Source organism: Elephantulus edwardii, unplaced genomic scaffold, assembly GCF_000299155.1.
Source record: "Elephantulus edwardii isolate Elephantulus edwardi_28Jun2011 unplaced genomic scaffold, EleEdw1.0 scaffold00066, whole genome shotgun sequence".
NCBI lineage: Eukaryota > Metazoa > Chordata > Mammalia > Macroscelidea > Macroscelididae > Elephantulus > Elephantulus edwardii.
The window spans coordinates 3,722,376-3,737,196 of NW_006399816.1; the positions used below are offsets into that span (position 1 = coordinate 3,722,376).

The window sequence follows — 14,821 nt, forward strand, 5'->3', positions numbered from 1 at the left end:
CTGTGGGACCAATATAAGAGAGTGATTTTCACACTGTGGAGAGACTGTGGCAAGGTGTAACCAGAGGAACCCTTTAGATGGAGCCACAGTTAAAGGTTTTGCTTCCCAGATGACTGAATGAAGAGCTGACTTGTGAATGCTATGATACAAAGGTTGTTGGATGACTGAGGAAAGTAGAGGCTTTATTTGTGCTGCTGAACTAACCTCATTCACTTGCTGAATGAGAAGCTCTCTGAACTTAATTGAGGTCTCGCTGTTGGTCTGCCTTGGTACTGCTGTTCACTAACCCTGGACTTTAACTATGTGACAGCCTATGTCTTCCCTATCCCTCAACGTATTTCCCTAATAATTTTCACTAATGTGAGTAAAGTCTTAGTCAATTTGCAATGAACATTAGACCCAATGATTGGTAGAAATTGGTACAGGAGCATCTGGCCATGTAGCTATTTGTTTGGTACTATGTTTGTTATTGATGGGGACAATTCCCCTCTATGAAGCCAGTAGAAGTCAGACTTAGCCTTGCCCATGTTACCATAGCTCCTTTTACAATACCTTTAAATATTTTATTTTAAAAGATGGCATAAGTATACATACATTTGCAGATAATATTTCTACATTTATATCTATGTATTCTGTAAATTGTTGTTGTTGTTGTTTACCATGGAGTCGGAACTGACCCACAGCTGATCTTCCAGTGGGTTTTCCAAGACAATAAATCTCACAAGAGGAAGAAGATTGCCCAGCCTTCTCCCAGGGAGAAGTTGGTGAATTTGAACCACATGCCTTTGGGATTGCAGTGCAGGAGCAAAATTACATAAACCACTTAATCATGACCAAACACCCTGAGGAGATGAGTTACTGGTTCTGGGTCCTTGGGACCATAGATCTGGGGGCCATCACAGTCAACTGGCATAACACAATGCACAAAGGCAATGCTTACATCCTACTTAGTGAATAATGAGTGGAATCTTACAAATTTGGAAGCAGTCATCTAAGGTCTTGCTATTGGACTTTCCCTGTCTGAAAAAAGGAAGCAAAGCAGAGATGTAACAGAAACAGCTCAAAGAATTAATAACCATATGAACTTCAGCATCTACAGCCCTGAGACCAGAAGAACTGGATGGTGCTTGACTACCACTGTTAACTACTTTAAAAGGGATCAGAGTAGAAGGTCCGAGATAGAATGGGCCAAAAATGTGGAACAAAATTTAAAAAAAGACCCAAAACCCATAAAAATGGCCCATCTTGCCTGAGGGATCTCTAAGACCATGGCTTTTAATAACACTTTGAAGTTAGAGCAAAACTCACCACTGTGATTTAATTTTCAGCCAAACTAGCCTAAAAGGTGAATAATAAAGAATACCAGTGAGACACTCCCTAGAATAACCAACCACATTAGGTCAAACAGGCAGCATCTTCCCAGAGATAGAGTTTGGGAGGTAGAAGGGCTAGGTCAGTATTCATGGAAATGAGAACAACAGGAAGGGAGTAGTAAGTGTGGGGTTATATTGTGGATACTTTAATTAATGTTATAAAACAAAATGTGTATGAATGGTTTAATAAAAAGCCAAAATTTTTAGTCAAATCACAATTAAAAAAGGAGTAGCTTCACTGTACAGTATATTCATTAAACCACTTTGTCAATAATATTTTAACATTCCTCTTTTTATCAGTTGCCATCCAATCAATTTCAACTCAAAGTAAACCCCATGTGTGTAATAATAACAAGGCCTTAATTCAATTAGAAAAATAATTCATGCTGAGAAAGGTAGAGGACTAGAGAAAGAGAAGAAGGCCCAATAAGATGGATTGATACAGTGACTGTAACAATGGCTTGCCCATAGCAGAGGTTGTGAGGGAGGCACAGAACAGGGCAGGGTTCAGTTGTGTTGTTTATAGGGTTGCTAAGAACCGTAGTCAATCCAATCCATCTAACAACAACAGCAATTCTGACTGAAGGTGAAAAAATTATTTGGTGGGCACCAATAAGTTTCCTAGAGTATATCAAAAGGTTCCATTTTTTTTTTGTACTTTACGTAAGGGATGAGAATAGTGGTGAACCACAAGGCTATGGTACCTAATGGTCTAGAAAGATTGAGTGATGAGAGAGAGAGCAGTTGTGCCAATAAGCTGCTGAATAATTTCCCTAGATCACATTTTTCTGGGACAGATAACTTAGGAAGAATGTCCATGTTTTGTGGTTACTTGTGTAGTAACAAGTGAGAGGCTGTTACTATAACTAATATTTTTTTTATCTTTAGTTTTCCCCTAAACTGATTTTATTCCTGCTGTATTAATTATAAAGTAAATTAATTGTTAAGTAATATATAGCTTCTAAGAATAGGAGTCATAGAATTTTAGTTAAACAGAAATAAACACAATGCCTTAGTCCAGTCTCTCCAGTAAAATGTGGGCTTCTTAAAACATCAAAAACATTTAGATGCACATCCATGTTTATTTCTGTGTTATTCACAATAGCAAAGAGGTAGAAGCAACCAAAAAAAATGTCCATCAAAAAAATGAGTGGATAGAGAAATGATGGTATAGTCACACAATGGAATACTACACAGCACTGAAAAACAAGGAACTGATAAACTATTACCCAACATGGGTGACCTTTGAGAATATTATGTTGAGTGGAATATATCAGTCACAAAAGGACAAATATACTGCATACACACACCACTGTTTTAAAACAGGACTGACATGAGGTTCGGGGAAAACTAAGAAGGGATATATAATGACGACTACATTGGAACAGATGAAGAAAAGAACTGTTTAAAAGGAATGTATGATTAGTCATTATTGTATGTCAACAATCCAGAATAAGAGATGCATAGCAAAATGAACTGGAAAGCTTGGGGTGGGGGGAAGGAAGGAAATTATGCAACAATGAATGAGTATTTTTTCTTTTAAAGTGAACATGGAGGGGATGTGGAGGAAAATGTGCAAAATGAATGAATGAAAATCTAATTTTTCTGTAAACTTTCATTAAAACCACAATTTTTAAAGAAAGAAGGAAAAATATCTAGAGATTCTCCGGTTAGAAATCAACTGGTTAAATGAGCTTTGTGGACATTTTCCATTTCTGTTCTCCTTAGACTTTCAATGGTCTATCTCTACACACACATAAAAGCTGTCCTTAAAACTGGAGGCAGAAATTTCTACAGAGATGTTCCTGTCCCAAGGCAGGCGTCCCAGTGGAGAAGTACTATACATTTACTACTGTTTACTCTCCATCATCTGATTTGTAAGTCCTCATGTGAGCTGGAATACACAGTATACAAGGCAAAGTAGACAAACATTCTTGAAAGTAAAATAAAAAATTACTTAGACATCATTAATACATATTCACTTGAGGGAAAAAGACAACTACCGTACTTGCCTGTGGATAAACATGTCAGCATGGGATACAGTTGCACTGGGCAAATATTTACTTGCACTTTTAGATAAAAAAAGAATCTTTATTCCTCTATCTTTAACTCACTGAAATGAATGCTTGCTACTTTAACAAAGTATTCCTTGTATACAGTCATAAAAATTTCTTTTTCATAACATCTTTTCCTGTCAATGGGATCCATGTCAGATGGATCTTGGCCAAAGGCAAAAAGTACCAGAGGAATGTCTATCTGTGTTTCATTGACTATGCAAAGGCATTTGACTGTGTGGATTACAACAAATTGTGGCTGACTCTGAGAAGAATGGGAACCCCAGAACACTTGATTGTGTTCATGCGAAACCTATACTCAGATCAGAAAGCAGTTGTCATAACAGCAAGGAAACACTGCACAGTTCAAAATCAGGAAAGGAGTACCTCAGTACCTTAGTAGTCATATGACTGTAGGGATTTTTTATACTTTGCACATTTAGGACAGGTAAAGGAGCTGCTGACACACTAGAACTCCAAATTTCAGATTTAGGATAAGGATATTTCCTTATTCCCTATTATTTTAGGGAAAACAGTATTTTCCCATGGCAAGACTGGGCCTCCCGAAGGGGAGGAGGCTCTACGGTGGCCAGGGCAGGAGGCCTATTTCAGTCGTTGCATGCAGGTTGGGCCATTGCTGAGTGGTCCTCTTCCCACCCTTCACTGAGCGTGAATGTGGCCATCAGAGCAGAGGTGTGCTCTCGAAGTTCAGCTCAAAGTTTATCATGACTAGTCACAGTGCTGGTGAAGCCACAGTAATTGGTCAATCCTCTCACTGAGGGGACCTCCCTGGCTCTGTTCTCAGGCTCTAGCCTCTCCACAGAGGCCTGCAAGCTCTAGCACTGGTTCTATGTAAGATCTTTCACTCTAGTACACCCATTTCTCTTGGGATTAGGCACACTTTTAAGAATGTTGATCTCTGCATATATGATTTCTGCACAAAGTAATTGAGATGCTCAAGGTCCAATGACAGTAGAAGAAGCCAAGTCATGTATAAGCTAGCCTTTAAATATGGCCAAATAAATACACGGTGTTTAACAGTATCACTGACCAAATATGTTGTTCCTCCCCTGGGGAAAGCAAAAGCAGGACAGAAATAACATCTAAAAAAGGAATAGTTTGAGAAGTGGGAAGTAAGTGTTTTCCCATAAACTCATTCTGTTAGCAAGTCCTTCAACTTTTATAGCAGGTAAGTGTAATGTGGAGCCACAAAAGCTGGATTCAAACCCACACTCTTCCCTGAGAAACTATAGCAGCACCCTTAGTGATTCCTGAATGAGGATGTCAGATGTTAATTTCTTGAAGGTTGCCTACCAAATGCAATTCTAGCTGAGTTAACTGAGAAATTTCATGTCATATACTAACACAGTGCATGAAATACCAACAGCTACATGGATCTTTTAAAGGTAATTTGGATTCTTTCTTTTATTTATTTAATATTTTCCCCCTTGTTGTGTACCGTCGAATCAGATCTGACTGGCACAGAAGGTGATTGCCCCTCCTTCTCCAGCAGAGCAGCTGGTGAGTTTGAACCATGTGCCTTCAGGATTGTAGTGCAGCTTCTTGCCCCTACACCACCAGAGCTCCCTTGGATTCTTTCTTAAGGGGAAAAGTTAGGATAACTTCACTTTACATAAATCAAAAACATGCAGGCAGGCAGATAGAGACAGAAACACACACACACACTTTCACTCTCTCTCTCTCTCACTCTCACACACTCTCTCTCTGTCTCTCTCTTACTCTAACAGCTTCATTCCTGACCAACTCTGAGTGGTTCTTAGATGTTTAGAGAATAGTCATTTCTCTCAAGGCTTAGTGACCCGCTGCTATGGAGTCTATTCCAGCTAATGAAGATCCTTCACTGGACTTCTGAGGCTGTAAATTTTAACAAGTGGACACAGCCTCACCCTCCTCCCATGAAGAAGTTGCTAAGTTTGAACTTCTGACCTGTTGGTTAGCAGCACAGCACCTAATCTACTACACCACCACAGTGCCTTTTTTTCAAGATCAGCTTACCTTAAATAGATCTGCAACTATTCCATAATCTGCCACTTGGAAAATTGGAGCTTCTGGGTCTTTGTTAATGGCTACAATGGTCTGTGCAAGAAAATAAACAAAGAGAGTAGTCTTAATTATGAAATCTTACCACACTAGTTTTATTTTGACAAATATTTTTACAACAAATTAAAATTCTTTAAAACATCTATGGAATAAGATTTATCTGGTGTATCTGTGAAATAGTATAAATTTATTAGAAATTTCTGGGTGAGAATATTATGAAATATTGTGTATCCACTGTTGTTGTTCAGTACTATAGAGTCAGAACTGATCCATAGCGGACCCTCCTGAGAGTTTTCAGAGACCGTTAATCACATGGGAGGAGACTGCCCATCCTTCTCCCACAGAGCAGGTGATGGACTTGAACCATGTGCCTCCAGGATTGCAGCACAGGTTCTTGCTACTAGGCTACTAGAGTAATGGGTAATCATTACTAGTATTTATTTCCAAAACTTTTTCAACACCACAAACAGAAACACTCGACTCACTAGGTAATAACTTCTCTTTTCCCTTCCCCTAGTCCATATAGCGTCTAAATTCCTTTGTATCTAATTTAAATGGGCAGCAGATATTTGTACTTTTGTTGTTTGCCTTATTTCACTTAGCATAAATTTTCAAGATCGTGCAAGTCAACAGCTTATTTTAGATCTTCAGAATTCTTTTCATGGTTGAAGAATAAACTACTATATGTCTACACAGTATTTTGTTTATTCATTCAACTGTTGATAGACATTTGGTTTGTTTCCACCTTTTGACTTTTATAACTCATGAAACAATGAACACTAGTAGATGAACCTCCATTGGTCTATGAGCGGAGTTAGGTAGTCATATGATATTTCTAGAAGCTGCACTGCAATCCTGAAGGCAGCAGTTCAAGGCCACCAGCTGCTCCATGGAAGAAAGATGAACAGTCTCCTTCCATGCAATTAACTGTCTCTGAAAACTTACCAGGGGGTCAGCTGTAGGTCAGTTCTGACTCTTTGGTATACAACAACAACAACATGGTAATTGTATGTTTAACTACTTTAGAATCTGCCAAAATATTTTCCATATTCATGATTTTTTTTCTAAATTCTTTTTTTGGCTTATGAAAAAATCATTTTATTTTAGATAAAAAATGTAACAAAACCACAGTCTTTATACCTCAAGTTATTACTGTTTCCAAATATTCCAAATGACTTACTATTTTAAAATTACTCTTTGTCTAATCTGAGAATATAATATACAAGCTAGCCATCTAAAGCTAGCTTTAAAGAAAAATTTTAAAAGAAAAAATTTTAAGTGGTTATGTATACATGAATGCAAATAAACAAAAAAGTTTCTGTTTTCTCCTAGAAATTATTTTAATGTTAAAAGCATAGAAACCAGTTGATATCAGAAGTAGAAAAGTCACTCCAAAAATGTACTGTGTTGAGCACTCCTCTTAAACACCAGGATTATTTATATATTACAAATAGTTTGGCATTCCCTATAGATGTTCTAACATTCTTTCAATGAAAGTAAAATTAGCATTTTTACTCTAATGTGATATTATTTTAATGTTGTTATTTGCCATCCAGTCGGAAGTAACTCATAGCTGAGCCTATGGTTTTCCAAGACTTGAACAAGAGAAGAGAGTAAATTAATTATAATAAATACCTAGTAATAATTAAGATGTCTAGATGAAAAATTAACTTTCTACTTGCCTGTTCTGACATACCTGATACATGATCTGACACTGCTAATGTCAGATGGATCTTGGCCAAAGGCAAAAAAGTACCAGAGGAATGTCTATCTGTGTTTCATTGACTATGCAAAGGCATTTGACTGTGTGGATTACAACAAATTGTGGCTGACTCTGAGAAGAATGGGAATCCCAGAACACTTGATTGTGTTCATGCGAAACCTATACTCAGATCAGAAAGCAGTTGTCATAACAGCAAGGAAACACTGCACAGTTCAAAATCAGGAAAGGAGTACCTCAGGGATGTGTTCTGTCTCCACATCTTTTCAATCTATATGTAGAACAGATCATTCAAGAGGATGGACTTCATGAGTAGGAATGTAGCATTAGAACTGGAGAAAGATTCATCAACAACATACAATATACAGATGACACAAACCTTGCCTGCTGAAACTGAGGAGGACATGAAGCACTTACTGCAGAAGGTCTAGGACTCTAGTTTTCAATATGGATTGAAGTTCAACATCAAGAAAAGAAAGATTCTCACCACTGGGCTGATCAGCAACACCATGAAAGATGGAAAAGAGATTGAGGTTGTTAACTATTTCAGCTTGTTCAGCTCCACAATCAATACTCTCAGCACCAGCAACCAGGAAAACAAAAGACGAATTGTACTGGGAAAATCAGCTGTTAGGGACCACTCCAGAGTATTAGGGAGCAATGTAGTCAGTTGAGAGACCAAGGCATACCCAACCCATGCCATGGTCTTTGCAATTACTTGCTATGTATCAGAGAGCTAGACAATGACTAAGGATGACAGAAAAAGAATTGACACCTTTGAGTTGTGGTGCTGGAGAAGAGTATTAAACCTATTATGGATCACCAAGAAAACAAATAGGTCTGTCCTGGAGAGGGTGAAACCAACTTTCTCCCTGGAGGCAAGGATTTTGAAGCTCTATATCACATACTTTGGGTACTTGTTCAAAAGGGACCAGTCCTTGGAGAAGGACATCATGCTAGGAAGGGTAGAGGGGCAGTGCAGGAGAGGAGGACCCTCAATGAGATGGACTGACAACAGTTACTGGGGTAATGAGGGTAGGTGTGTCAGAGTCAGTGAAACAGGCTAAGGATAGGGTAGGCTTCAGAGCTATTGTACATAGGGTCGCTAGAAGTTGCAGGTGACTAAATGGCACATAACAACAACAACAACAACAACAACAACAACAACAACCTGCCTGTTACTGCTTCTTATAAAAATAGCTGAAACACATTTAAAAAGTATTTTGATTTATGTTGACTTAACATATAAATCACATGACAACTGTATGGTCCCAGAGGCAGAATATTCCAGAATATCTGAGACTAAAGAATATAACTGTCAATCCAGCAAACACTATTAAAACAGCCTCCTGCCTGGCTAGTGGTGGTGGTGTCGTCAGATGCTGTCAAGTCAAGTACAACCTATAGTGACCCTACGAACTACAAATCTGAACCCTGTGCCACACCAGAGCCTATTCCAGCACTCACTGTGTTAATCCACCTGGTTGAAGGTCTTAGAATAGCCCCTCCTAGCAACATGCCTGAAGTAAAGCTTTATCATCTTTGTCTCCAAAGAGCACTCTGGTTGTACTTTCTCATATCTGTTTGTTCTTTTGACAGTCGATGTTCAGTACTCTTTTCCAACACCAAAGCTCAAAGACATCAATTCTAGTATCAGAAATATATTTAATTAATGTTGGTTAATGATTTACCTGGAAGCCACCTAGTCAAACATAGGACAGGATAATTATCTGAAAGCATTTTCACTCCACTATATAATATATATAATAACTTTTATTTTTTAAATTTTCATTTTAAAAGTTAAATTTATATAACTTTTGGTAAGAAACCACTAAGGTATTTGTTTTTCAGATTAGTAAAATAATATTCCCGATTGTCAAGTGTAAATAATCATCTTAAACCTTGCTTATATCTTAGTGTTCTCCTAACACATTGCTATGGTTTATACTCTTCCTTATTACAGAGTTTTCAATTCCTGGATTGTATTTAATTTTATTAATATGTACATAGGGGATCTCTGGTGGTCCAGTTATAAAACTGTACTTTCAGCCTGAAGGCATGTCGGTTAGAAAGCACCAGTTGCTCTGTAGGAGAAAGATGGGTAATCAGGCAGTCTTTTCCTATGTAATTCGCTGCTCTGAAAACCCACTGGAGGGTCAGCTGTCAGCTATGAGTTGGTTCTGACTTGACAGTACATAAGAACAATAAATACATAGTTCAAAAATGCTTCCATTTACATTGACTCATTTGATATCATGATAATCAAATCTTGTGCTCTTTCCACTCTACTATGGTATTAATTAAAATGGCAGTTTATAAGGAATGCAACTATAAGATTTATTTAAATAATTTTATTTTCTAGCAACCCATTTTAGAATTTAATCAAAATAATAACTAAGATTACCTCATCTCCCACATAACATGGTGAGGGCAGAGGCAAAATGCTTTTTACTTAAGCATTTAAACATAGTACAAGGACTATGCTCGATAAATATGTACTGAATGATGGAGAGGCAAAGCTTCTTTTAATTTTGTGTCCCCCAATAAGGTGCTCCTTACTTCAACTGTCTCTTATCTGCTTTAACATATCTAGTCCTTTCCTCCTCAACCCATTGCTATTGACATGGAATAAAAATTCTCACCAAGATTTTCTTAGCTGACAGAATCTTCTATTTGAGAAAAGTAGAATTCTAGATGTCTAAACTGGTCTTGCTAAAAATATATTCTAAGGCTGTCCGTGTTAGAGTGGTGTTTCCCCCTTTAATGCAGCAATAACATTTTCCCCATTGGCACTGCTGTTTTCATAGTTCAGTAAAGAAACCTGCCATCCAACTGTGAAATCTGACTGGTTTTGGACCAGTTCATTTAGATGCTACAAGGAGGTAGTGCATGCATTTCTTCAAGTTAGAAGTTAAACCTGTTAAAAGTTTTATTACCTTTTATATCAAGCTTCCACCTGAATGGATGAATGCAGGAGTGACAGAGGCATCTCTGGCTTCATAAAAGACTCAGTTCATAATTCAAACTGCATACTCTTATGCATGAATTAATGTGTCATATTCGGTAATATATGTTCAGAGTCATTACACAAGACTTCCAGCTATAGTCCAAGGAGCACGTTAAAATCAAGTGTTTCTTCTAATTTTGACAACTACTGAGATGTTAGATAGCTTGATGTTCCAATTCAAAATGTATTGGCCATGTTTTGGTAACAACCCAAGAAGAGTGAACCTATTGATGTATGAGGAAGAGAGTGCCAGGGGACCAGAGTGAAGCAGACAAAGAGAGAGTCAGGAGCCAGATCTCAGGAACAAGTCAGAGGGTCAGAATTTCAAGGGTGTTTATGGTTCACATTTCTATCTACAGAGCTGAAAGGGATCTTAGAGATCATTTGAACACCTATATCAGGAATATGTAGAAAAACCTACATCAGGAAGGTGAAGAAACTGAGGTACAGACAGAATACATCACATTGTAAGCGTGGAAGTGAGACTTGGGTTCAGGTCTCTTTCTGTGACACAACACTACCTCTCTCCCCAGTGTAGTAAACAGGGGCTTCTCTATCTGTGTTAATGAAAATGGTCCAGTGGCACACTTTATAATCTCATGGAAACCACTCAATAAAATGAAATTTTTTTTAAATGAAAACTTCCTCTTAACCTTCACTATTTGAGCATATTTACCTTGCTGTCCTTCATCCCAGCTAAATGCTGGATTGCTCCAGATATTCCCACGGCAATATAGAGTTCCTTAAAAAAAAAAAAGTCATATTATTAATACGCATTTATATAATACCTTCCAAAACTACCAGCAAGTCAAATCTTAAAATGAGAATCACTTAAACTTTTTTTTAAAAAACGAGAGAACTAATATGTGTTACTTAAATTATATTTTTCCTCACGGTTTGTCCTTTGAAACAGCCATTTAGGATGTAAAAGAGAGAGAAGGGGGAAGAAAAGAAAACAAAAATATTCATTGATTAATTCTCGATTAGGAATTTTTATATTTGTGCTTAACAGAGACCTTATTAAAATATAAATATCAATTTTAATATTTTCTTTCACACTAAGAAAAAAATTCCATTTTTCTTAACCCTATCATCCCACTTAAACTTCTGGCAGTTCCCTGTTTATGTATTGTTCTAGCCAGCCATTTTTTTAACGATCTTCAGCACTTTCTTGCTTGCATGTGATATTAATGATATTGTTTGATAGCTTCCACATTCTTTTGGATCATCTTTCTTGGGAATGGGAAAAAGCAGTCTTCCAAATTTCCTGCCAGAGACTGTGAATGTATCCAGGGCATCTGTTAATTGAAACAAGTCAATCGGTATCCTACCAATTCCTGGGGACTTATTTTTTGCCAATCCCTTCAATGCAGCTTTTACTTCCTCCTCCATCACCACTGGCCCCTGCTCTTATGGTACTTTCTGAAATTTTTCAGTGTTAGCTCTTTTTGGTACAGTGACTCTGCATAATCCCTCTATCATATTTTCATGTTTTCTGGGTTATTCAATATATTGTCCATAGCATCTTTCAATATTGCGACTAGAGGCTTAAATCTGTTTTTCAGTTCTTTCAGCTTGAGAAATACAGACCAAGAACTCCTGCTTTATTTTCCAATTCCAGCTCTCTACACATTTTATTCCATTAGAATACTTTTCTTTATCTTCCTGAGCTGCCCTTTGAAATCTTTTATTTCAGTTCTTTTTACTGAAAATTACTGAGGAGTAATGATGTCAATTTGAGGACTCAGGTGCATCTAATCCAGGTCATGGTCTTTCTGCATCTGACAGATAGACAATGAGTAAGGATGATAGAAGAACTGGTGCATTTAAGCTATGGTGCTGGAGAAGAGCACTGAACATCCCATGTACTGTTAAAGAACAAAAATATGTCTTGGAGAAGATGCAGCCAGAGTACTCTCTGGAGGCAAAGATAGTAATATTTCACCTCATATACTTTGGGTATTTTGCTAAGAAAGGCTATTCGCTGGAAATGAACATTATGCTTGGAAAGGTTGGAGAGTTGACAAAGGTGAGGAAGAACCTCCACCAGATGAACTGACATGTGATTACCATGATGGGTTCTAATGTGTCAGGAAGAGTGAGGGTGCCAAAAGATAGGACAGGGTTTCAGATCTGTTGTTCATAGGGTCGCTGTCAGTCATACTTGATTCAAAAAGCTAACAACAACAATAACACATCCCAATCCACAGCTCTCTTTTTCCTCTGAATTCACTGTTGCTTAGAACTAATAAATGCACTGATAAACTACTGAGTGATTACTATGTGCCAGAAACTGTGCTAAGCTCTTTGTAGTAATTGTCTCACTTCAGCTCATAATTAAGTTTGAGATAGAAGTTTGTTCTGTGACATCCTTAAAGATCTTACTTTGAGGGGAGCTCTGGTGGCCTAGTGGCAAGAAGCTGCACTGCAATCCCAGAGGTGTGCAGTTTGAATCCACCAAATGCTTTGCTGGAAAAGGAGGGACAATCTTCTCCTGTACCAGTCAGATCTGATTTGATGGTACATGCACAAAAAATAATAAAATAAAACAAATTTTAAAAAAGCTATGACTTTGCATCTCGAACATATTATATACAACTATTTGGCTTAGAGATCATGTTTTAGAATGAGGAAGGTACAGTGCACAAAACAAAATGTTCAGTGGCTATATTTGGAACATTTCCAGTGTGTCAACTATGACCATACACAGCTGGACAGCATGATAAGGTTATGCCTTTACACTGTCTCCTCACACACGGACACTCACATCGACTAACAGGTATTTCTCTGAAAAGTCACTGCTACTTCCCCACCTCACCCCAGATTTATAAGTAATTTCAATAGTCTCTTAAAGTCATTTCAGCTTATTATAATGAACATTTCTTTCATGAAGATCCATTTATTCAATTGTTAAGATACATTTATTAAAACTCATGTTTAAGAAAATCAGAACCATAAATGACATAGCTGAGCCTCTACATCTTGTGGTTCCTAACCTCTACACTATAATAGACAAAGTGCTAATCTATAGGCCTTTTATTGTAAGAACCACCTTACCTCTGTAACTTGATTTGTGCCACTATTAGAACCTCTACTCAGAATATTATTGCTTTTCAATTTTTGACTCATGCACTTTTAACTTGTTAGTTAAATTTGTATCTTCTAGGCTGCAACACTTCCATGATACATCTTCAAGGATATGAACATGTATGGCTAAGCACAATTGATAACAGTGCATCTAAATTCCAAAATCAATCTCCATAATAGTCTATGTGTTTCCTACTGCCAAAGGGGCCCTTTAGAGTAGTGAGAGAAGACCTTTACCCTGAAACCCACAGTGTCCCTTTTCAGCAAGAAGTAGCTAAGAGAATACGCCATCCCCTTTTCCTTATGAATCGGGTGAAGTCTCTCTCAGGGAGGAGTGATAGGGAATGGGAAGGGACACACAGACAAAGGAGATTAATTAGAACTGGCTTTGACAAGCACTGTGGCAACTGGACAATTAAAACAGACATTTGGGGGAGGGGAGAAGAAGAACGAACTGGGGAGGAGGGTGGAGAAAACAGTGCAACAATGAATGAATGAAAACCCAAAATCTCTGTAAATGTTCATTAAAAATAATAAAATTTAATAATAATAATAAAAGAAAATCAGAAATCTCCAAGTTAGGTCAAATTCGAATGCTAAGATTTTTGAATCAAGTTATTCACAAGGACAGACAGAAACTATCTCACTAACTACTCTTCTAGGTACATTCTCAAAGCCATCATTGATTGGAAAGGATGAATAGCTCCATAAATGAGTCCTCTGACATATATGTCTACATTAAAATTCAACAAGTCTTAAAAGCCTCCCCTTTGCATCATAAAATGTTAATAAAACAGTGATTTACTCTGGCAGTAAACATCTACATAAACACAATATAAATGAAATTTACTCAAGCATCCCCATCTCTCACAAATGCATCTTGTGAACTTTAACTATAAATGCCACCAAAAAAGTAAGATTCTGGGTCAAACCCAATCAAAGGCAGGCTCTGGGGTTATTCCTGCATTTTCAACCAGCATGCATAGTTTGAATGGGACTACAAGACCAAGAGAACTTTATTTCACAGTCTTCCAAACATGAGTCTCTGAATTAATATAAAACTACAGAAACAATAGTTCAGACAGAGTCCAGCATTTTGGTCTGCAGCTCTGAGCCTCTGATTGCTAGCTCAGACAGGAAGAGAGGCTTTTCTTGTTTTTTAAAAAATACGTACAAGCAATTAAACTAATATCCTAGGAGACTTCCTGGAGGTTCTGAAAGCATTTTTGTATTTCAATAATAATAGTTAGCATGTGAAAACTCCCTACACTTGATAATTTATGGAACACTTTAGACATTGCTTCACAACAAAACAAGGCAATCCCTGCCCTGGAGCACTTTCCTCCTAAATCAGATAGTAAATAAGATTATTTGGAAAGAAAACAACAATGGTAGAGGGGAAAACATAATTAAGTGTGCCCATACAAGTTTGTTGGCGATGATAAGGATGGCAAAGACAGGGCAAGGGTTCAGGTGGGCTGCTCAGAGGGCCCCTATGAGTCATACTCAAGAGCATCTA

General features: G+C 37.5%; 1 protein-coding gene across 1 annotated transcript in view; it reads right to left on the minus strand.

Annotated features, from left to right (window-relative positions):
- The window catches only part of ETFA (electron-transfer-flavoprotein, alpha polypeptide), a 101,593-nt gene that overhangs the window by 5,678 nt on the left and 81,094 nt on the right, over positions 1-14,821 (minus strand). Inside the window, exons 10-11 of the mRNA XM_006888273.1 lie at positions 10,892-10,957; positions 5,444-5,524 (exon numbers count right to left, since the gene is read on the minus strand). Coding sequence (XP_006888335.1) covers positions 5,444-5,524; positions 10,892-10,957 — 147 coding nt within the window. The remainder of the gene's footprint in view (positions 1-5,443; positions 5,525-10,891; positions 10,958-14,821) is intronic.